This window comes from Plasmodium malariae, assembly GCF_900090045.1.
Source record: "Plasmodium malariae genome assembly, chromosome: 13".
NCBI classification, from domain to species: domain Eukaryota; phylum Apicomplexa; class Aconoidasida; order Haemosporida; family Plasmodiidae; genus Plasmodium; species Plasmodium malariae.
The window spans coordinates 664,006-689,942 of record NC_041787.1 but is presented as its reverse complement, the minus strand read 5'-3'; the positions used below and the strand labels follow the sequence as shown (position 1 = coordinate 689,942).

The window sequence follows — 25,937 nt, the reverse complement described above, 5'->3', positions numbered from 1 at the left end:
ATAGAACACATTAAAGAAATAAACTTTTTTCTCTTATAATACACAAAGGGGAAATAAAAAAAAAAAAAAGAAAAAAGAGAAAAAAAAAAGCCTATTTCTACTCTATTTATAATTTTAATTTTTCATTATAAAGACATATATAAAGGAATTCTCAATAGTATATTCACAAACATAATGTCCTACAAAGTCATACGAAATTCACGTTTGAAAAGTGCAGAACGAAAAAGAAAAGTATAAAAAGGCAAAATAATAGCAAACAAGTATGTTGAAGTAGGAATTAAAATTGGAATAAAAAATGAAATAAAAAATAAAATAATAAATGGTATAAAAATTGAAATTGAAATTGAAATTTTAAGTGCAAATAAAACTGTAATAAAGATTGCAATTAAATCTTAAATTGAAGGCTTTTATATTTTTTTTTCATTGTGTTTAAAAAAAAACAAAAAACAAATGTGCCCTTAATAAATATATATATATATACACTTATACATTTATATATATATTTATATATGCGTACATATATGTACCTTTTGACATATCGTTGTATCGCCAAAAAAAGATAAGAGAATATAGTTTTAATTGTAAGCTTGGCAATTTATAAAAAATAATAAAAAAATAAAAAACGTGTGATACGTTATATATATATATACATATTCATTCTCATTGTATATGCTTAAATGTACAGGAGGGGCCAAGTTTAAAAAAATAAAAATATATAGCAGCAACATGCATTTTCACAATGGTCATGAAAAAATATAAAATAAGTATAAAAAATATAAAATTTATAAAAGAAAAAAAAATGAAATGGGAAAAAAATTAGGAATGCTAATGTAGTATTATATATAATTACATACTCGAATTAATTTTAACATTTAAAATTTATGTATATATATATACATAAATAAATAAATATATATAATATATATATATATATAATATTAGAGAAAAATAACAGGAAAGATTAAAAAAACGTTTAATGTGAAAAACTACATGAAATAAAATTAACATAAAATAATAAAGTTTAAGAAATTAAGAAAATAAGTAAAAAAAAATTTCGTTTTGTAGAACACTCCAAAGATATATATATATATATAACTGAATAAATAATATATATCGTAAAATTAATATAAAATGTTTTTCTCTTCTGGTTTTCCATTTGATTCTATGGGTGGGCAACAAGCCCGTAGAAAAAGAGAAGTAAGAAAAAGAAAAGAAACTGTTATTTTATATATGTATATATACATATATATGTATATATAAGTACATACCTACAAACATAAGTATATGCGCAAAAACGTACCTACTTAAATAAATTACATACATATACAAATACATATGTATTTAAGTTTATGCGTAAATAAATACATAAAAATTATTATGTTGCATATTATATCATTTGCGAGGAATATCTTAGTTTTATCATGTACAAAAATGAGAAATACATCTGGTGAATATTAATTTTAGTAGTTCATAAATTAATATGAAACCTTGATTGCTAAATGTTGTATGAGCATACGTACATATATACATACATATAAACATACGTACATATATACATACATATAAACATACGTACATATATACATACATATAAACATACGTACATATATACATACATATGTACATACATATATACGTATATACATACATATATACGTAAATTTTTACATATATATGCATAAATGCATATACATAAGTAGTCGTATTGTGTTGGACCACTTGCGCAACCGATTTCTTGTGCCTTCTTCGGTTTACGAAGTTGTGCTAATGAAATAAACAAGCGCAAGTGTAAAAATATGCCAAAAAAAAATTATGAACAATGCATATAATTTTTTTCTTTTTTTTTTTTTTTTTTAACTTTTTACATATAATTTTTTTTTTTTCTTGTTTGTTCAGGTAAATAATTCAAAATATTATGAAATTTTGAATTTAAAAAAAAATTGTACCACCGATGAAGTTAAAAAGGCTTACAGAAAGCTTGCCATAATACATCATCCTGATAAAGGTGGAGATCCAGAAAAGTTTAAAGAAATATCAAGAGCATATGAAATATTAGCTGATGAAGAAAAAAGAAAATTGTATGATGAATATGGTGAAGAAGGATTGGAAAATGGGGAACAACCTGCTGATGCAACAGATTTATTTGATTTTATATTAAATGCAGGAAAAGGAAAAAAAAAAAGAGGTGAAGATATTGTAAGTGAGGTAAAGGTTACTCTTGAGCAGTTATATAATGGCGCAACAAAAAAGCTAGCTATTAGTAAAGATGTTATATGTTCCAATTGTGAAGGTCATGGTGGTCCAAAGGATGCAAAAGTTGATTGTAAACAATGCAATGGAAGAGGAACAAAAACATACATGAGATATCACTCAAGTGTTTTGCATCAAACTGAAGTAACATGTAATGGATGTAGAGGAAAGGGGAAAATATTTAACGAGAAAGATAAATGTGTTAATTGTAAAGGAGGATGTGTATTAAAAACGAGAAAAATTATAGAAGTGTATATACCTAAAGGTGCACCTAATAAACACAAAATTGTATTTAATGGAGAAGCTGATGAAAAGCCAAATGTAATTACTGGTAATTTAGTTGTTATATTAAATGAGAAACAGCATCCTGTATTTAGAAGAGAGGGAGTAGACTTATTTATGAGTCATAAAATTTCTTTATACGAATCATTGACAGGTTTTATTGCTGAAATAAATCATCTTGATGAAAGGAAAATTCTAGTAGATTGTACAAATACAGGTTTTATAAGACATGGTGATATAAGAGAAATAGTAGATGAAGGAATGCCAACATACAAGGATCCTTTTAAAAAAGGAAATTTATACTTAACCTTTGAAGTGGAATACCCAATGGATTTAATTATTACTAATGAAAAGAAAGAAATTTTGAAAATTTTAAAAAAACAAAATGAAAGCGAAAAGAAATACGACCTGGAAAATAGTGAATGTGAAGTTGTTACTTGTCAAGCTGTTGACAAAGAGTACATAAAACAGAGGGTAAGCAAAAAGCAGCAACAGGAGGCTTATGAGGATGAGGAGCATCAGCCGGAAATGGAAGGAGGAAGGGTTGCTTGTGCACAGCAGTAGTATATGTAGTAGTTGTGCATGGCAATAACATTTAAGCTTAACAGTTGTTATTATTTTTCTAAATTTGCCATTTCAAAAAAATGTTGAGCATAATGTGCAAGTTTCGTAAAAAATATAAATAAAACAGATATAAATGAGTCAAAAAAGAAAAAAAAATAATAAAATTATTCAAAAAAAAAAAAAAAAAAAAAAATACTTCAAAAAGGAAGTAACATTTTGAATGCCATTTTTATAAAATCACAGAACTTGCATATAATTACCATGGAAGAATAAAAGCGATCACTGCCATATATATATATATATATATATATATATATATATATATATATATATATATATATATATATATATACATAATAAATGTATATTTTAATTAAAAAAGAAAATCATTAAATATCTTGACAATTTTGAACAACAATAATGAAAAGCAAAAGAAGCCAGACTTGAACTGACCACTCATTGTTTCACTGTCTATGTGTTAATAACGGCAGCAGTAAGAGAACATCATTTTATTAATTAATTGTTGTGTGTACAGGTATGTGTGCATATATATATATATAATATGTAGTACCAGTAGAGCGGAATTCTGTTAAATCGAACAGCGTATTTGTAAAAAAATCGTCCCATTTCTGTTTTTTCTAATTTTTCATATATATATAAATGTATATACGTATAAATATATCTACATATAAATATATGTACATATAAATATATGTACGTATAAATATACGTCCATATAAATATACGTCCATATAAATATACGTCCATATAAATATACGTCCATATAAATATACGTCCATATAAATATACGTCCATATAAATATACGTCCATGTAAATATATGTCCATGTAAATATACGTCCATGTAAATATACGTCCATGTAAATATACGTCCATATAAATATACGTCAATATAAATATATATGCATACATATAATTATGATTTGTGAGTATAAATGATAATAATTATTATAATTATAATTCTAAGTTACAGCTGACGAAATATATAGGTTACTAATGACATTCCTTAAATGTTCTTTCCTTTTTTTTTTTTTTTGGTTTTTTTGCATAGCTGGCTTTGCTTTGTGGCTTGAAGGCTAAATTTAATTTTTTTTTTTCTCTTATTCATTCTTAATTTTACACTTGTATTTTTGCACATACGTGTATATTTAAATGCATTTTTTATTTTTATATAACAATAGTATATTTATTATACAAACTTTTAAAAGTACCAACTCGAACATAATTAAAAATGAGGAAAAAAAAAAGAAAAGAAAAAAAAAGGCAATCTTTCTTATATATTAACATTTTACCCACAAAAGAAGCATACCGTTATTTAAAGTTTATATAATGTGCAGTTTTCGTTGGTTCAATTGTTGCATGAATGGGCAGTATGTGTATCATGTGTTTGTATGAAGCTACCAATACGCATATCATAAGAAATAAAAAAAAAAATATATATATATATATATATATATGTGCACTTGTGTGTATGTATTATATGAGTACATTTTAAAAAATTAGCTATGCACATAGGGATAAACCATTTTGCGACAAAACGAGTATTGTACCTTTAAGTATTCGACGATTGCTCATAATTATTTAGCTTCACACGCTGCATTTATTTATTTCTTACAGAATTCGTACAATAATGTATACTTACGTCTTTGTTTCTTTACGACAGCAGTCTTTTTCATTCCTTTTTTATAACAACAAAAAATAGAATTCATTTTTTATTGTAAAATGATGTTTAATGTAAAACTGGGAGCATTTTTTTTTTTTTTTTCTTTTTTTCTTTTTTTCTTTTTGTCTGTATTCTTCAGTTTTATCACTAACACGTATATGTAATGAATATATATATATATATGTACATGTATATTATCATACATACATGCACTTGTTCATAATAATTACAAATGTAGCTGGACTATGATATCCCTCATATGGGCGAAAAAAAAAAAAAAAAAAAACCACAGTATACCATTAAAATATAAGTAAAGGTGGTTAACATAATTATTTTAGCTTTATGCAAATAATGCATATACTTATGGGGTGCTTATAAATAATTCCTTCATGCGTTCAGAAATTACTGGAAGTGCATAACATAAAGGAGTAAAAAATGTCTACGTTGTAATCCCCGCATATAAACATGCACACGCGCACACACACATACACACACAAAAAAAAAGGGGAAAAAAAAAAAAATTTGTACAAAAATATGTATAAAAAAAAAAAGCAAAACTGCAAGGGTAATAAGACGTTAATGGATACTACTGCAAAGCGGTTATAAAAATAAAAAGCTGCCCTCTGTTTGTCTATCTATCTATCTATCTATCTATCTATATATATATATATCTATATATATATATATATAAATATATATATATACATGCATACAATACCAAAAATGCCTGCAAAACCACTTAGTAAAATGCTCATTTTATTAAATGCGTGCACTGTGGCGGAGAGGTACGACAGTATAACACACCTCCGTAATTGCCTATTTTTTTTTTTTTTTTTTTTTTCAAAAAAAATTAAAATTTCTCCCTCTTTTTTTTTTCCTTTGGGTTTTTTTTTTTTTTTTTTTTTTTTTATATGTTTTTTCTTCAATAACAAAATTACACCCTGGAGGTAAGTTCGATTTTGACTTTTCTATTTTCGATGATAAATTTCCATTTAACCTAATCAAACCAGTTGATCTAGGTGCTCTGTATATACCAGTTTTTTTTGAATCGATACCTAACTGTTTATTAATATAAAATTGTAAATGTGAGTTATCAACATAAGTACCTAAAGTAGCATCCGTTTCTTGAAATTTAATTTTATTAAATGGTAAAATTATAACATTATATAATTCTTCAAAATTTATTCGACTGACAATTAAACCATTATATTTATAAATTTTTATGTTGTTATCAACTCTTAATCTTGGATGTGTAGTAGCAGTTATAAAATGTGTTCCATCATTGAAAAATTCACATATAACAGCACATGATGATTTTGTCTTTGTAATTTCTTTTTTATTTGATGTATTCCATATAGATATATCTCCACTTAAATTACCAAATCCTCCTGTTAATAATAATTTTTCATTACAATTTAATTTTAGTGTATTATATTTATGTCTTCCATATGAATAAGATACATTTGCATTCTTATCATGTACAACAATTTCTGCTGGTATTTCTCCTTTACATACATAAAATTTATTCTGATTATATGACCATATAGTATCATATATTAATCCTTTATTCGTCATTATATTAACATCTTTTAATGTTACTGTGTCTATGAAATATAAATTACTCGAACCGTAGTAGGACTGTTTCTCTTTATCTACTTGTGTATGTATTTGTAATAATAAGGAAGTTCCATTTTTATTCCATTTTATTTTTATTTCATCAGAGTTAAAAAAATTTTTTGAGTAAATATGTTTATTTAAATTATCCATGTTAAAAATTTTAAAAACGGATGGATTTCCTTTACTTCCTTGTTCATATGTAATTAACAAATTTCCCTTTTTATTAACAAGGTCAGGTGATAAATCAAAATATTCGATATTATCTAATTTTAATTTATCTGCAGGTACACTTAAGTTGTTATCTTTATAAATATTTATCTGACTGTTATTTAAACAAACGCAAACTGATTCACTCTCATTCCATTTAAAGAAAGGCCAATTTTTATTGCTATAACTTTTTAATGTACGCTCGCATATTAGCATTTCGTTATAATATATGCTTTCACTTTTTTCCTTATTATCGTTATTTTCATGTGAGTTAGTCTTCTGATTCGTGTTAGCAGCGTTAGTAGTTTCACCTTTCCCATCGCCAACCCGCTTGTTCATTTGACCTTCGCTATTAGAGGCTATGATTTTATTCCACTCCCTCTGCTCCGTGTGGTTCTCCCCCATCTCGTCCTTTTTGTCCTTTTTCTTTTTCTTCTTTCCTAATTTCCCGCTAATTTTATACACATACAAATTGGTACTAACAACATCAGGCTTATATTGACAATGTAGGACTATGTAGTTATCTCTTGGACTCGTTACAATTCTCTTTATTTGCGTTTTTGTTTTTATATAAATAACTTCTTTATCTTTATTTTGCATATCAATAATTTCTGCTACATTGAGCTTAGATTTTCTAACAAGAATTATTTTTTTATAATCATGTGTGCATGTAGCTATCTCTACATCATTATATTCTTTATATATATTTATCCCTCTATTAATTAAAAAGTCATTAAATTTGCTCACCGATTTTTTTAGCTGGTTATCACTAGGAGTACCATTCAAATTGTTCTTTTCCCTGTCCTCTACACTTTTATCATTTTTCCTACCAGCACTAGGCTTACTCCTGTTGTTATCATTGTTGTTACTGCCATGGTTACTGTTGTTGTTATTACTGCAGCTATTATTATTATTATCATCATCCTCCTCGTGCAATACATTAACTTTGCTATTTCTTATTTCCCCATCTTTTTTTATTTCTTCATTTATATCATCTATAATGTTCTTACTCAACGCAGTATTATATTCGTATACAGTTACTTTGTTTTTACTTAAAGCTAGGAAGTACAAGTTGTTGTTGCTTTCATCCTCTTTCGACATATTCCCTACTCCTTTTGTGTTTTCAGTTGCTTTTCTTTCACCTTCCCTAATAGTGAGGTTTCTCTATCAGAGCAATTTCTTCTCTTTTTGTTACGCTTGTCAGCTTTTGCTTTTTACAAACTCTTACCACTTGAATGATTACCTGCTCCTTATTATACCGAAACGCAGACAAGGAACAATTACGCAAAAATATGCTTATTTTACCCATACAAATATATATATATATACGTATATACGATTTTATTTACTCATCAATTCGTATATAGTAGTCCCTATGACTGCAAAAATAAAACATAAGAGCAAACGTTTTAGGGGGTACCTGTTGCATATAAGCACCCGCAAATATCATATGTATATATATATATATATATATATATATTTAAGCTAATGTATTTAAAGCTATTACTCGCAAATGATTAAAAAATAAATTTAATAAATTTTGTACTTTTGTTATATATCCTTTTTTAAAATTAACAACAGAGGGAAAAAAAAAAAAAAAAAAAATGGGATTTCAAAATATATTTACAGTGAATCGTGTTCATTTTTTTTTGGGTACTTAGGAATAACTGTCATAGCCCTTATTCGCCTTATTTTTGCCACTTGCAATATATAAATATATTTATATATAAATTTGATTATTTTGTATTTTATATATATACACAAATAAACACTTATGTAAGTGTAATTCGTTGAACTTGTGCTTAATATTAAGTGAAATAAGGCAGAGCACTACGATCCCTTTAAAGGAATTTCAGTGGAACAAAAATGAAGCACATACATATATACATACGTACATACAAACATACACTATTGCATTTGTGTATAAACTCATGTGTATACGTATATGGAAAAAAATGTAGTATCGTAAGTTCTATATGAACATATATATATGTTCGACTTCACTTACTATATGGTAATGTATTTTTAAATTCTACTTTCTCTAAAATAACCATAGTAAGCCGAAAGGTGTCAAGTAGTACTGTAAAAAAAAAAAAAAAAAAAATGCAGCGTAACAACAGGGAATTTACCCGTAAAATGTATCATATTTTCAAACAAGCAAAACAATTAATATTAGCAGGATTTGTTATAGAATTATTTTATTTTTTTTAATTTTTTTTTTTTATTAAAAAAAAATTTTTATTTTTATTTTTATTTATATATATATATATATATATATATCATATTGATAGGTGGGTTTAAAAAATAGGCCAGAAAAGAAAAAATAAATTTTAATACAACTCATAATTCCTCCTTTTTATAAAATGTGTAATAAGTTATGTACGCCTATGTGAGGCAAGTGTTTGTGCATTCGTTTACGTTTACGTTTGTGTATGTGTACGTGTACGTGTACGTGTACGTGTACGTGTAAGCATATGCGCGTTAAGTGGTGCGTTTTTTTTTTTTCATTATATTTGTAACAAGCATATATACATATATGTATATATATATATATATATACAAACACATACTAAGCGTTATATTGAGGAAAAACCAGAACAAAAAAAGAGAAAGAAATAAAAGAATAGTAATTACATTATCTACATATGAGCTTCATTTTGTGCTGCATTCATATGGCGGTGTGTTGAATATTATCACTTCCAGCTTTACACCCATAAAAGAACACCCAACTTTAGAAAATAAAACAAACGACCTCATTATAGCAGAAAAATGTACAAAAGAGAGTGAGTAAAAAAAATGAAGAAAATATTTTAAACAAAATAATGTAAGCAAAATGAATAGTTTTATAATGTTCAGAGGTTTATGTAATATCAAAAGGTTCTTATATGCGCGAAAAGTTGAATTGATTTTTTTTTTTTTTCCTTATTTCTTTTTAATTCTTCATTGTAGAGATCAGTGTGAAAAAATAGAATTTTGCATATGATTAAGTGGAGCAAATGGGAGAAATAAAAGCCTAGAGCTTGCAAAAATTAAACATAAAGAGAAAAAAAAAAAAAAAAAAAAAAAACAGTTTATCTTTTTTATTAACGTTGTGTTTTTAAACTAATCGTCGAATAAAATATTTTTATTTATATTCTTTGTCTTTTTCTTTAGCTTTTTTTTTTTTTTTTTTCCTCAATATAGCTATGTGTATATGCATACATTGATGAAAGAGAAGAAAATTTTATCTTATATGAAGTACTTCTTAACTGTAAGTCGTTTTTCTTACTATAAAAAAGAAAAAAAAAGTATGTGTAGTTTTAAATTAGACTCTCCCATTATATAATATCATACGAATTAAAACTTGTATCGAATATATATGAATGTACTAAAAAAAAAAAATATATATATATAAGGATAAATGTTAATCTTTGGGGGAGGATTGCACTTGGTCTACCTTTTCTTATTCTTCTTGTCATTATCTTACTAAATCGCAGCATCCATTAAGGATTCATATATATTGCGCACTTATATTTACATTCAGAAGAGGGTATTCATCTTCCACTATTTTTTTTTTTTTTTTTTTTTTTTTTACTGTTTGCATGAAAAAGTTAATGTTGTTATATGGAAAGCGGTGAATACAAAAAGAACTCAAGTTTTCATTGAATTACAACTTCTCATATAGTAACGGCACACACGCGCCAATACATACATACATACATACATACATACATACCTGCATACGTTCATACATATATGCGCTTCTTTCTGAGAATGCACCCACGTTTCGAACAAGCGAAGTCTACTGAAGAGGAACTGAGTAACAACAAGTGGTGAAGAATGAATACGTCGTCTTTCCTAAGCATTTTCTTGTACGTATTGGATCTGATTTATACGTTCCACACTGTAAGCGGGGGAAAATAAGCAAACGAATAAACAAAAAAACGAACAAAAACCAAACAAAAAGCTAACAGACAAATGAACGAGTGAACGAATGAACGAATGAACGAACTGTTAAACAATTAAGCACGTTTAGAAATACAGCCAAGCGGGGCAAAATGCTACATACCCGAAAATATAGTGAAACGATGCCCTTTCAATATTTGTAGGAGGGGAAGGAACACGTTTCCATAATACATAAAGAAGAAAAAAGAGATATAGTACCCAAGTCGTGGTTACATTTAATAAAAGAATGTGTCGACTTAATTAAAGATGTGTATAACTTAAAAGATACAATTGTAGATGAAAACGATTTGATTATCTGGAGTGATGGAAAAAGAATGGACGAAAAGTATTTCGAATCTAAGAGTTTCAAAAGGGGAGCTAAAATGGTGTACGTATTCTTGTCTAGTAACGTAAGTTATGCACCAGAAAAGTGAAAAAAGAAAAAGAACGAAAATGGGAAAAACGAAAAGGATGGAAAATATAAGAAGTGAAATTAAAAGAAAGGAAAATAAAGGAAGAAAATAAATAAGAGGAAAAAATATAAGAAAGGAACAGTAGTCAAATGATGGCAACTTCATACGTGTGTGCACTGACGGGGATGTAGCCTTTTTAATTTCTCTTTTTATTTATATTTATGCTTCTATATGTACCGTATTTATCCCTATATATGTCCCTATATTTGTGCCTTTACCTGTACTTGTGTTTATACCCTTATCCGTATTTTCATTCTTGTTATCTTTTATTATTTTGTTTTATTATTTTGTTTTATTATTTTGTTTTATTATTTTGTTTTATTATTTTGTTTTATTATTTTGTTTTATTATCTTGTTTTATTATTTTGTTTTATTATTTTGTTTTATTATCTTGTTTTATTATCTTGTTTTATTATCTTGTTTTATTATATTGTTTCATTATCATGTTTTATTATCTTGTTTTATTATCTTGTTTTATTATTTTTTTTATTATTTTTTTTATTATTTTTTTTTTTTTTGCGGTCTCGCAGATCTCGGGCGAAAACTGCTTTACAAGGGAAAATGTCTACAGAAAAATCTCAGATGAGATAGAAAAATACAAAAATGCAATTAAGGGGCACTTTCAAATTTACGATAAAGAATATGATGAATGGGCATCAATGAAGGAAATATTAAAATTGTTAATAAAATCCAAAGACTTACGAGATTTGCTAGTAGACATTAAAACAGACGAACAAGTTGAAATGGTCAGGCGAAAAATTCTTGAACTAACACAAGAAAATAAAAACTACCAAATATTTGCTGATATGCTAAAAGATAATAAAACGATTTATAATATACTAAATGATATGAACGAGTGGAAAATTTTCGTAATGGAAAATTTGGAAAATATAAAAAAGTTGATTGAGCCTTACTATCCGCATAGTAATAATACCGATTTATAATTACTAGTATGGAGTAGCATTGGAATTGGGATTGATGCTACTGCTGCAACTGTTACTACTATACTACTGCTTCCGATTGAGGAGATATGTGTTCATAATGCCACAAATTGTACCATTTAAAAATATGCAGTCGTGGCACGACGATGAACATAATCCAAGCGTGGAATGTTGGACGTATTTTGTATGATCAATTTTTTTTTTTCTTTTTTTATATATTTAACAAATGTATGATAAGATTTTATATCCAAATGAAAGGTACTTTTCTACACTTTCGAAAATTTGAACTATATATGAACACAAAAAAAAAAAAAAAAAAAAAAAAAAAAAAAGAAGAAAGAAAGAAAGAAGCAAATAGGTAGCTAGTACATTGTTCAGTGTACTAGATTAAGAGGTATTATAATTTAAGTTATAGATACCCAAATAGGCGATTTGCCATAGTAGTGCATTACTTTACAAAGGTTTTGCAAAAACTCACATGTGTAACACACTAATAATTAAGTCAGTAATACATGAGGAAGGGAGAGAGTACGGTCTTCCTGGGCTGAATGAACAGCAACCGCATATGAAGTCGCTGCAACAAATGGAATTTTAAAAAAAAAAATTTAATACGGTATATCAAAATTTGGATAATAAAAAAAATATAAAAATTGTATAATAAAAGCTAAAGAACTGGATAATAAAAAAAAAAAAAAAAATATATATATATATATATATATATATATATATATATATATATATATATATATATATATATATATATATCTTAAAAAAAATTGCAAAATTATGGCGAGATAACTGCCAAATTATGGCAAAAAAAATTAAAAGAACCAATCAACGATGGTAGTCAAAAGTTCAGGGAGAGGGATAAGCCCAGGTTACCATAAGGTAGCGCCTTGACAAACCCATAGGATCCCAGTAAATGCAAAGAATCATCAGGAATGCAATTTAATTTTATGTTAAATTTTCCTTTCATATATTGTGTTGATATATTCAAATTAGTGTCAGGTATTCTATAGGCAAGTGCACAATGAAAAGGGGAATATTTTCCATTTACATTTTCAATAGAAGATTCTAGTTGTTCCTGTAATGCTTCAATTTGTTTTTGTTGATTATCAATTACTTGCAAAATATTTTGATAATTTTTATTTTTTTCTATATCTTTATATGCATTTTTTTTTTTTTTCCTGGTTAAGTCTTTACAAAACATTTTCACATGCTCAACATTGTCATTTAAAATTTTTTTATATTTTTCAACGGGTATTTGATAAGTCGAATTTAATAAGAAATTATTTTTGTCCTTTTCCCTAATTTTATTATATATAGAAAATTCAAAATTAGGTGGGATCAAACTTTTTAACTCTTGTTCATATGTTCGAAATATTTTATTAATACTATTTATATATGATATGTAATCTATGTTATCTGCTCTATCTGCTCTATCTGCTTTGTCTGCTTTAACTGCTTTATCTGCTTTAACTGCTTTATCTGCTTTAACTGCTTTATCTATTTTATCTACTTTATCTGATAAAAGATCTTTTATATCATTTAACGCTTTTGCTTTTACTATTTGGATCTTAAAAAGGAAAATGTTATATAGTTGTTCTTCAATAATATTAATTATATCAACAAAATAACTGTAGTTATTTAACAGATACTCCTTTTGTGTTTTTTCATTTTTCATATTTAGAATATCTTCTAGGAATGTATACTTACAGTAGTTCCTTTCAAAATTGCTCAGTATGCTTTCATAAAACGATTTGAAGTTTTCCTTCTTTTCTATTTTTCTTGTATATGAACAAAATATACTGCTAAATGCAATTATAATTTTATCTTTTAACATGTCTAAATGTTTTCTATATTTATTTATATTTTTAAGTGCTTCTTTTGAATTGACCCTTTCCTCTTCTTCTTCTTCTTCCATGCCTTTAAGTTTTATAGACAAGACAATATTATTACGCCGTACACTGCTGTTTGTTCTTTCTTCATTGTCTCCCCTACCATCGCTACTATCACTTCTTGCAAGCGTTTCCTCCTTTTGCTCCTTACCCTCGATTCTACTACCATCGCTTCTATTCCTCTGCTGTGAATTTACCTTTTCATTAGAGCTCACCTGGTTGCTGTCCTTCTGCAAACTCTCAGTGCTTCCATTCGATTCGACACCCAATTTTTTTTCATTTTTTTTGTTCTGGTTAATGTTTCCTTTACTACTCTCAGTGATGTTTACATGTTCGCCTTGCTTATTATCCTTATCATTCTTATTATCCTTATCATTCTTATTATCCTTATCATTCTTATTATCCTTATCATTCTTATCATACTTATCATTCTTATCATACTTATCATTCTTATCATACTTATTATTCTTGTTATATTTAACATTCTTATCGTTTTTATCATCCCGCTTGCTACTGAAGAAGGGGAATAATGTACACACCTTGTGCTTGCTCAGTTTGTAACTCTGATTTCTTCTCGTCCTTCTGTTATTAATATAATACAATGGACGATAGTTCTTAATACGCTTGTTTATACCATTTTGTAATTTAGTACTATTGACGTAAATGCATTTCTTTACCTTGTGGTCACTCAGTACTCTTGCTACGCTTGTTACATTACATCCTCTAAAATGTTTACACATATAGTTTATTAATACGAATAAAATCGATATGTATATAATTCCTTTTTTCATAAAAGATACCATGTTAAACGTTCTGCAGTACTCTGTTGCTCTTGCTTAGCGCGAAAATGCGTACCTACGTAAATACATATACACATATAAGAACATACGAACATGAGCACATGCGCTTATACACATAGGCACATATATATATATATATATGTATATATATATATATACATCCATACGCATATACCTATATATTTATGTATGTGCACATTTGACGCGCTGTGTGAGCATTAAGAAAATAAAACCATAGGCCGATACCATCCAATGAAGTCAAATTACAATTGAAACAAAATTGCACAAATACACTATTGATTATTTTTGCGTTAGGGAGGCATGCATGCACCCATGCATATATATATACATACATACATAAGCGCATATATTCATACATATGTATATATGTATGTATGTACGTACGTATATAGGTCTTTCTCTCTGTGGTTTTCACTTGGCACGTATTTACATATTTCAGCAGGGTTCATTATTGACTTTAAACAAAAAGAAAATTTTAAGCTGATCAGGAAAAACGGGATATTTACATATGTACATATTATAGAATAAAAATTGATTGCTTTTTTTTTTTTTTTATTTCGTGTACTGATAAGCAAAAATTGGGGAAAGAGCAGGAGAAGTCTCGTCCTTTTTTTTTTTTTTTTTTTTTTTTAATTTGCCTTTAAGAGGAACAAGAACTATCGGAAAATGAGGTCATTAAATGAAATGGCAAAATGGTGAATGCGTCAATTCGTTAATACGTCAATGAGTAAATTCGTCAATTCGTTAATACGTTAATACGTCAATGCGTCAGTGAGTAAATTCGTCAACTCGCCAATGGATCAGTGAATGAATAAAACTACTCTTTCTTGAAGAGTCGATAAAAGGGAAAAAAAAAATTTTTTTTCGCCAAGAAGCGGTTAGAATAAATATGCTTTATTTTACTGCATTTTGGTCTGCTTTGCAGTCCGTTTGGTTCGTTTGTTATATTATTTTACTAATTTTTACCTTACATGATTTATTTTACTTTATTTGCTTATATATACATATATATATATATATATATATATATATATATGTATATTTTTTTTTTTTTTTTTTCGTTTCAGCATTTTTTCGACCTTGCCAGATTAGCGTTAAAATGCAAATAAGATTAGACTAGGAATCAGCAAATTATACTTGAAAAAACTAAGGAGTAGCCGGTGGCCTAATGGGAGCATTCTGATAAAAGTTATATTATATATATGTAATAATGAGAAAGTATAAATGTGTACACATACACACGTATACGTATATATACATATTATATATATATATTTAGATATATATTTAAACGGAGTGAGGTAGAAACAGTTTTTCAAAAATTTGATTAATTGTTCACAAAGTACCGAAAAAAAAAAAATAAATCAAAATAAAATAAAATAAAATGTACAAATAAAAATATTAAACAAATAAAACAAATAAAACAAATAAAACTAAAAAATTAAAATATAATTATCAAAATATGGTAAAATTATTAAAGTAAAAGAAAATTTTCAAAGGAAAGTAAAATTTTCAAAGTGAAGTAAATTTTACAAAATAAAGCAAAATTTAATGAAGCAAAATATATTGAAGCAAAATATATTGAAGCAAAATATATTGAAGCAAAATATATTGAAGCAAAATATATTGAAGCAAAATATATTGAAGCAAAATATATTGAAGCAAAATTTAATGAAGCAAAATATATTGAAGTAACGCAAGCTATTTGTGCACATCGGTATATTTAAATACACTAAAAGAACGCAAAAAGAACATTCTTGCAAAAAATATAAAATAGCAATTTGTTTTTTTTTTTAAAGAAAAACATATAAAACCTCTCTTTTTAAGAAATAACAATTTGGCTTATTAGCAAAATGAAAATATTGCTGTTCATAAAGGTAACCTTAGCACTATTAATTCTTCAGAGGAATATATCAAGCATGTTTGGATTTTTTAAAAAAATTACCATCTCAAAGGGCGATTTACGACCTACTCTTTATGATTATGATGTAAAATCTTTAGATGGGAAAACCATATCAATGTCCACATATAAAAATAAGGTTTTAGTTATTTTCAACTCTGCATCAAAATGTGGTTTAACGAGTAGTCAGATTGAACAGTTTAACCAGTTATATGAACGGCTACAAGCAAAGGGATTGGAGGTGAAGATTAAAAAAATGAAACAGTGAAATGTCGACTGTTCGTTAAAATAGCTCATTTGTTTTATGAATGTATTTTATTCTCATTGTTTGTATTGCTTACCTTGCTTTATTCATTCGTGCATTTTTGCGACTGTCTTTTCATACACTTGTATTTACTCCTTTTTTCCCCTTTCCCCCCTTTCTTAGCTCCTTGCATTTCCAACGTACCAATTTCTAAATCAGGAATACCAAAACGTATGTGATATACGCGCATTTAACGAAAAAAAAAATGTTAAGTATAGTACCTTTGCTCCTGTTGAAGTGAATGGCGAAAATACAAATGACTTGTTTAAGTTTCTGAAGGCCAACTGTGAATCGGTAAGTATACTCTTTTTGAAAAAAGGAAAGAGATGAAACAAGGAAAGAGAACCGAAAAATAGAAAGAAAATCAAAAAAAGAAAGAAAACAAAAAAAAGAAAGAAAATCAAAAATAGAAAGAAAACAAAAAATAGAAAGAAAATCAATAATAGAAAGAAAACCAAAAAATGAAAGAAAATCAAAAATAGAAAGAAAACCAAAAATAGAAAAAAAATCAAAAATAGAAAGAAAACCAAAAATAGAAAAAAAATCAAAAAAGGAAAGAAAATCAAAAATAGAAAGAAAACCAAAAAGCCAAGCTTTATTCATATATTCTAACTTTAAATGAGTTAATATTTTTTGCATGTTAAATGACCCTAACATGGAAAATATTTGTGGGGTGTGCAGTATTTACATTTTTTTTTTTTTTTTTTTTTCCAGTATGTGAGTATACATATATATTTTATTTATTTTATCAACTCCTTTTCACGTATAAAGTTATCGTAGTGTACATACGGGCTTTTTAATTTTTTCCATTTCAGATGCATGATAAGAATGGCAAGCTAGAAAATATCGGGTGGAATTTTGGAAAATTTTTAGTTGATAGAAAGGGAAATGTTGTCAAGTACTTTTCACCGAGGACAAGCCCATTAGATATGGAAAAATTTATTGTCGAGTTATTATAAAAAAAGAAAGGAGCATGAAATGAAGCTAAAAGATGATATAACAAATGGGATATTATATGCGGAATGGCAGACATAATACTAGGTGTAATAGCAGGCAGAATAGCAGGCGGAATGACAACAGAAATAAAAAATATTCTCATTTTACGGCATAACTATGATGGGCGCAAACTAGTATGTATACGTGCATTGTAACATATATATATATATATATATATTGTACACATACCAACAACCAATTTTTCTACAACATAGTTCGAAAGAAAATGCCGTAAAAATTGGCTACCTCCAAAAAAAAAAAAAAAAAAAAAAAAAATGGATTGAATTATCTGTACAGTTGTACATGTATATCATATGTGTGTACGCATATCTTTAAAATGCACGTAGAAAAAAAACAAAAAAAAAAAAAAAAGAAAAGAAAAGAAAAGCACAGAGAATGGACGAATGAGAAAACGAAAAAAGCAGTACGTATTCTTTTAAATAAAACCATAAGAAACATAAAGCAGTATTACACCATTTTGTAATTAGAATGACCGCTTCCTAGCAAAGTACATTATTTTTTAGTAATATTTTTTGGTTGTCCTTTTATATATTCTATTTGTTATGGTGTTACCTTTGCTCCTTTTAATTATGCACCAGTTTTATTGCCAATTTTTCCTTTTACATATTACATTTTACGTTTTACCTTTTATTTTTTTCATTTTTTTTATTCCTTTTTTTTTCCCTCATCTACTTGAACATTTATTTATTATTTTCTTTTTTTTTTATTCTCCTCATTATACAACTCGCGTGCACAGAGAAAATCAGTATAACGAAACAGTTTGCACTTGGCCAACTTCAATCATTTTTCTAATTTTGATAAATTTCTTCTAAACTTAAACACATTTTATAACAAAAAAGGACAAAATAACTAAAGGTAAAAATATTACTACCAAAAAATTTTTTTTTTTAATTTATGAAGAATTTGAATATTTAAAATGATCTTATCAATTATGTATTTATTTACTCATTGAAAAAAAATAAAAAAAAAAAGAAATATAACATTGAAATTTTTAGTTTAAATACAATTACCTACTTATTGTATTTGCAAAATAAAAAAAAAAAAGTGTTTATCGCAATTTTGTCAGTGTAAAGAATTGGGTAAAGTTTTATTAAACTAGTTTTTCATTTTTCTTTTCATTTTTCTTTTCATTTTTCTTTTCATATTTCTTTTCATATTTCTTTTCATATTTCTTTTCATATTTCTTTTCATATTTCTTTTCATATTTCTTTTCATATTTCTTTTCATATTTCTTTTCATATTTCTTTTCATATTTCTTTTCATATTTCTTTTCATTTTTGTTTTCATTTTTCTTTCTTTTCTTTTTACTAATATTTGTTATTTAAATTTATAAGTTTTTTACTATTTTTCCGAAGTGGAAAATGCAGTAATTAGTATTCAAACGACACTATTTTTATGCAATGATTTTATAAGCAAACATAATATTATAGATATACCAATTTTGTATATTCGTGTATTTATTTTTATACGTACATATAATGTGTGATATATATATATATATATATATATATATATATATAAACGTGTACAAATGCGCGTATACACCTATGTACATATATACACTTAACATATGTATATGCAAAATATCGCACCTGATTCTAAATTTTAATGTTCAAGTGATTTAAAAATTAGTTACTGTAACACTATGTACATATATGCACATATATTTATTTATATATATATTTATTTACATATATATTTATTTACATATATATTTATTTACATATATATTTATTTACATATATATTTATTTACATATATATTTATTTATATACATATTTATGTATACATTTACTTAAATACGTGTATATTTATTTACATACATATTTATACATATACAAATATTTATTTACGTATATATTTATTTACATATTTATATATACTTATATTTACATAAGTGTATATTTATATGTATATATATTTATATACATATTTATACATCGCAAACGTGTACTCCCTTCTCTTCTTAAAACCCATTGTAATTCTGATTATTTCTACTTTTTTATTTTTTATTTTAAACTCCACATAAACTACATATATACTTCATATTTTGTTGAGAAAAATTCCTATTTTTTTTTTTTCTTTTTTTTATTAGAAAGGACAAATATATATAATTAAATATAGTAATTAGCGAAAATATGTATACATATATATATGTATATATCTGTACATATCGTATGTAAACAAATGTATATTTTTACGTATATACAAATGACGAGTAAAAATTTTCAGGTTTAAATTACATAAAAAGGAGAAAAGGAAAAACGCGTAAAATTTTTTTTTTTCAGCTTTAAAAGAACTTAAGTTATCGTTAAAGTTTTGTACGTATTATGGTATTAAGTGTACAGATATATTATATTCAAAGAGGTACATAAATGTTTGTATATATATATATATATATATATATATATATATGTATGTATATTTATATATATGTATATATATGTATATGTATATATATGTATATATATGTATATATATGTATGTATGTATATGTATATATATGTATATATATGTTTATGTATATATATGTATATATATGTATATGTATATATATGTATATATGTATCAACACAGTAACGGAGTATGCTTTAAAATTAGTATGCTAATTTTTGGAAAAATCAGATGGCATTAAATTTTACCAGAATCGTGCATTTTAAAATTATTGTATATAAAAGTAGCTCGCACAGTTATAATTATATAAAAAAGCATACATTGTAAAATAACTAAAAAAAATAATTATTATGTATATTTTAAGTTTATATTTTTACGGCTATATTCATAATTGCTTGTATTTATTAATATACACCATCATCGATGTCTGCATTTAGTAATATACGTTATTCGTATGTAAATGTATGAGTATGTATGTTAAGTGTGTTAATATGTGCGTGTATGTAAATACACACGTTTGTGTGGGCGAATTTACATAAATATTCTCCTTCATTGCTAATAAACGTTCTTTTTGAACAAAATAGCTGTGTGCAAAAATCATTGTTCAACGGTCATTCACCGAAAGAAAAAATAAAAAAAAATTTCGCCGTTATTGTATTTTTTATATCGTGCATATTTTATTTTATATATTATATATATTATATACTTTACGTATATTATATATTTTACGTATATTATACATATTATATACATTATATACATTTCATATATTATATACATAACATATATTATACACATTATATACATTTCATATATTATATACATTTCATATATTATATACATTTCATATATTATATACTTTACTTATATTATATACATTACATATATATTATACATTACATATATATTATACATTACATATATATTATACATTACATATATATTATACATTATATATATATTATACATTACATATATTACATATATTTTATTTGATATATTTTATTTCATTAATATCGTGAATTTTGTTTATTTTGTTAATTTAATTTATTTTGCGCATTTGGCTTGTTTGGCTGAGTTTCTTGTCCTCATTTACTTCGCTTCGTTTATTTTTGTTTTACTAAAAAGTTATGAATTCAGAAAACACACAGACAGATTCAAATAATAGAGAAAAGAAAGGAGGATATAACAACAACCAAAAGAAAAAAAATTATGATGTAGTAAATTCACCGATAAAAAATGAAATATCTCAAAGGGCATATGATATGGAAAGTGTAAAAGAAAAGAAAAGAGTAGAGATGGAAAGAATGGAAAAAGGAGGAATGTATACAAATGAACAACAGGAAAAGAAAGAAAGAAGAGAAATATCATCCAAAACAAGAGAATCGTCTGAAAGGACTAATGAAAAGGAAAAAAGAATGGACAAGATAGTTTTTGAACAAAGGTTGAGGTACGACGACACGTCCGATTGGGAACACAGAGTAAGAAACGTAGATAGTCCGAAAGGGAAAAGTAAAATTAAAGTAGCTGATATTGGGAGAGCGTCCGCTGCAGGAAAGGCATTAGAGATAGGTAAAGAGATGGAGATGGGTTACGCGGATGAAATAGACCACACGGTCGAGTTAGACAAAGCTGCAGAGATAGGTCATGCAGCTGAGATGGGTCAAAGAGCCGAGTTAGACAAATCTCCAGAACGAAGCGGCGGATTTCCGGAGGAGAAAAGGTCCGTCGGGTGCAACCATTTCGCCATTGAGAGTATTGAAAATTTATGCAAAGAGTTCGATTTGAAGGATATAAATGGAGGTTTGACATCTGAGCAAGTAAAAATCAATAGAGAAAAATATGGAGAAAATTTCATTGAAAAGGATGATGTGGTACCTGTATGGATAATATTTTTATCCCAATATTACAGTCCAGTGGTTATGTTACTACTAATTGCTGCAATTGCTAGTTTAGCTTTAAATGAAGTAGTGGAAGGAGTAGCAATTATTAGTATAGTTACACTGAACGCATGTTTAGCTACATATATGGAAAAATCATCAGGAGATGCTATAGCTAAATTAGCAGAAATGGCATCTCCTCAATGTACGGTTATGAGAAATAATGAAAAAATAGTAATACCTTCAAGAGAGGTAGTAGTAGGTGATGTTGTTATTATTAATACGGGTGATTCCATATCAGCAGATTTACGATTAGTAGAAGTTATTGAATTAAAAACAAATGAAAGTTTATTAACAGGAGAATCGGAAGATATAAAGAAAGGTCTTATTCCGGATGATTATACTACACCCTTTTCAACAAATTTATGTTTTGCTACAACATCTGTTACTAATGGATCTGGAAAAGGGATTGTTATATCCACAGGTTTAGATACACAGGTAGGAAAGATAGCATCTCAATTAAAAAAATCGAGTAAAGGAAGTAAGCTAACTCCATTACAAATAGCATTAAATAGATTAGGTGGTTTAATAGGTTTGATTGCTATTGTTGTATTAATTATTATTATTACTTTAGCTGTACTAATTAATTATAGAGATCCAGCACATGCAGATAAGGATCCAATTCTTGCTATTATAATTATAGGGGTAGGTTTTGCTGTTTCATCAGTACCTGAAGGTTTACCTATGGTTGTTACTATTACACTCTCAGCTGGTGCTAAGGATATGGTTAAGAAAAATGCAAATGTTAGAAAATTACCAGCTGTTGAAACTTTAGGATGTTGTTCTGTTATATGTTCAGATAAAACTGGAACATTAACTGAAGGAAAAATGACAGCCATCAATGCAGTTACGTTTTGTAAAAAATCATCGTTAAGTGATAATAATAATAAATTAACAAAAACTTTCGATTTTTACCCTACCAAAGGGTTTGAACCGTATGGTGGTTTATTTGATTCGAGTGAGTTAACTAGTCAAATAAAGAAAAAAATTGTTATGGCAAAAAATGAAAACAAATCTTTTGAATCCATTTTGTATAATTATGGAAATCCAGATAACAAATCATTTGCAGTAGATAAAACAAGGGCTTTAATGTTTGCTGCATATTTAAACTCGTACGATACAACATTATGTAGAGATTCGAAAACAGCTAAGTGGATCATTCAGGGTAATATGAGTGAAGGACCAATTGTCGTTGCTGCTGCTAAAACAGGATATAATTTTCTTGGAAACACATCTAGTAATATTTATCTTAAGGATTACGTACGATTAGATAATTTAGAGGTCACATTCAACTCGTGTAGAAAAATGAAAATTACTTTTTATAAATTAAAAATAGAAAATCAGTTTGAACAAATTTATTTACATAATGAAAATGAAAAATATACACATATTGCTTTAATAAAAGGAGCACCAGATAAATTATTAGATAGAAGTACACATCTGTTAGAAGAAACAGACAAAGGAGTTGCAATAGAATGGAATAACAAAATTACAGAACAAGAAAAGAACATTTTATATAACAAAAATCTGGAGCTATCTCGAAAAGCTTTAAGAGTTTTAGCTGTTTGTATTAAACCTTTAACTGATAAAAATATTGAAGAACTAAAAATTTTAGATGATGCAGACGAAAGGTTAAAATTTATTAATTATGGCCAATATGGGGGTGGTATTATACCCATTGGGTATATTGCTTCGTTTGATCCACCCAGACCGGGTGTAAAGGAAGCAATTCAGACTTGTAGAGAAGCTAAAGTAAAGGTTATTATGATCACAGGAGATCAAAAACCTACCGCCATTGCTATTGGAAAGTTAATAGGCCTAATAAAAGATAAGTCGGAAGGTGTTGAAGTAGGGGAAGGAGAAAAAGAAGAGGTGCATAAGGTAGAAGGTATTAGCAAGGATGATGACGATGGGAAATGTAACAATGGGAATGATGTACATAAGGTGGAGGAGGCCATCGAGTGTTCCGAGCTACATATCAATAATAGCCCTAATGAACCGATATTATCAGATGAACAATTGGACGCATTTACCGATAAAATTCTAATATATTCAAGAGCACAACCGGAAGACAAAATTACTATAGTTCAATCTTTAAAAAGAAAAGGGTACCTAGTGGCTATGACAGGAGATGGAGTTAATGATGCTCCAGCTTTAAAAGCTGCAGATATAGGAGTAGCAATGGGTATAAATGGAACAGAAGTAGCTAAAGGAGCATCCGAAATGATTTTAATAGATGATAACTTTTGTACTGTTGTTAGTGCAATTGATGTAGGAAGAACTATATTTTCGAATATACAAAAGTTTGTTTGTTTTTTACTTGGTACAAATATTGGTGAAATCTTATATTTATCAATCGCAATAGCATTACAAATGCCTTTTCCATTAGAAGCATTACAGATATTATTTTTGAATTTGATGACGGATGGATGCCCAGCTGTTGCTTTATCAAGAGAACCACCAAATGATGATAATATGAAAACACCTCCAAGACCAAAAAAACAACCTATTATGACGAAACGTTGGTGGTTTTATGGAATTCTACCACATACTATATTTGAAGCTTTGTGTGTATTGTTATCATTAGCATTCTCTTTATATATATGTACTGGAAGTTATACATTAAATGACATTCACGGTTCATGTAAAACTGTAAAAATACCTGAATATTCAGACAATTCAACTTTACATGAATTTAGATACTTTTGTAGTACATATGAATATAGGATTACATCTGATTATATTGGATGGATTACTAATATTAATTTTTGGCATCCTCGTAAAAAAGTTCCAGTAGTATTTTTGGGTGCAGCAAAAGGAAAGGTTAAAAATTTAAGACCAACATCTGCTGAAATTCATCCCGATATTCGTAGAATAATGCAGAATGGTTGCCCTGACGATATAGCTGTAGATGAATATGGATGGTGTAGACCTGCACTTGATACTAAAGTTAAAGGAAAAGAAGATATCATACAAGGTGCATTTAGAAAAAATTATGAAGATGTAGCATCCAAGGGTTCAAAACGTGGTAGAACTATAGCATTTATATCAGGTGTGTGGTGTGAAATGCTTAGAGCTTATACAGTAAGAAGCTGGAAGCCATTTTATAAAGTTTTTAATAGAAACATGTGGATGCATTTAGCTTGTAGTATATCAGCAACTTTAACTTTTATCGCTACTTGTTTACCTGGTATAACGGCCGTTTTGAATACTACCTGTTTGTTGTGGTGGCAGTATCTCTTTGGCATTTCATGGGCTTTCCTAAACTTAATCCTCGATGAGATCATACCCAAAGTTTTGTACAGGAGAAAATACAAAACTATTGGAGGTTAATTTACCCATTCGCGATCATGAAATCTGAGGAATGATTATCTGTAACGGGGGATGGGGAAAGGAAAAAAAAAAAGAAACTTTTTTATTTTCCTTAGAAAACTGTTAATTGGGTTATTTATAAATAATAGTACGCGCCATGTATTTGCTTCGTTTTTACGTAGTTTAGGATCCCTTCCTTTTTTAATTTTTCTATATTTATATGTCCGCGTCCATATTCATATGTATGTATTCCCATATTTATATTCCCTTGTTTATTTTCCCATTTTTTTTCGTTGTATTTGTGCAAGATGGAAGACACCCAAAAGGTAAAAATTTTGAAGCTTACATATATACACTTATTACAGTATCGTAATAGGCGGATGGAGAAAACCCGTACTATATATACGCAT

At 27.1% G+C, this 25,937-nt stretch overlaps 6 protein-coding genes across 6 annotated transcripts; 4 read left to right on the top strand and 2 right to left on the bottom strand.

The window, feature by feature from the left end:
* Positions 1-1,131: 1,131 nt before the first annotated feature.
* Positions 1,132-3,096, top strand: PmUG01_13022400 (HSP40, subfamily A, putative; the record flags this gene model as incomplete). The annotated part of the gene is made up of 2 exons (XM_029007196.1): positions 1,132-1,197; positions 1,897-3,096. 2 exons carry the CDS (start codon positions 1,132-1,134, stop codon positions 3,094-3,096), a joined length of 1,266 nt encoding a protein of 421 aa, XP_028863610.1.
* Positions 3,097-5,619: 2,523 nt separating this feature from the next.
* PmUG01_13022300 (eukaryotic translation initiation factor eIF2A, putative) lies at positions 5,620-7,704 on the bottom strand (the record flags this gene model as incomplete). Its single annotated transcript, XM_029007195.1, has 1 exon — positions 5,620-7,704. The coding sequence occupies one exon, from the start codon at positions 7,702-7,704 to the stop codon at positions 5,620-5,622; it is 2,085 nt and encodes a 694-aa protein (XP_028863609.1).
* Positions 7,705-10,422: 2,718 nt separating this feature from the next.
* Positions 10,423-11,944, top strand: PmUG01_13022200 (conserved Plasmodium protein, unknown function; the record flags this gene model as incomplete). Its single annotated transcript, XM_029007194.1, has 3 exons — positions 10,423-10,488; positions 10,692-10,937; positions 11,531-11,944. 3 exons carry the CDS (start codon positions 10,423-10,425, stop codon positions 11,942-11,944), a joined length of 726 nt encoding a protein of 241 aa, XP_028863608.1.
* Positions 11,945-12,788: 844 nt separating this feature from the next.
* PPP1 (peripheral plastid protein 1, putative) lies at positions 12,789-14,642 on the bottom strand (the record flags this gene model as incomplete). Its single annotated transcript, XM_029007193.1, has 1 exon — positions 12,789-14,642. One exon carries the CDS (start codon positions 14,640-14,642, stop codon positions 12,789-12,791), a length of 1,854 nt encoding a protein of 617 aa, XP_028863607.1.
* Positions 14,643-16,513: 1,871 nt separating this feature from the next.
* On the top strand, positions 16,514-17,823 carry PmUG01_13022000 (glutathione peroxidase-like thioredoxin peroxidase, putative; the record flags this gene model as incomplete). The annotated part of the gene is made up of 3 exons (XM_029007192.1): positions 16,514-16,801; positions 16,988-17,158; positions 17,680-17,823. 3 exons carry the CDS (start codon positions 16,514-16,516, stop codon positions 17,821-17,823), a joined length of 603 nt encoding a protein of 200 aa, XP_028863606.1.
* A 3,582-nt stretch (positions 17,824-21,405) lies between these two features.
* Positions 21,406-25,548, top strand: ATP4 (non-SERCA-type Ca2+-transporting P-ATPase, putative; the record flags this gene model as incomplete). Its single annotated transcript, XM_029007191.1, has 1 exon — positions 21,406-25,548. One exon carries the CDS (start codon positions 21,406-21,408, stop codon positions 25,546-25,548), a length of 4,143 nt encoding a protein of 1,380 aa, XP_028863605.1.
* Between the last annotated feature and the right edge of the window lie 389 nt (positions 25,549-25,937).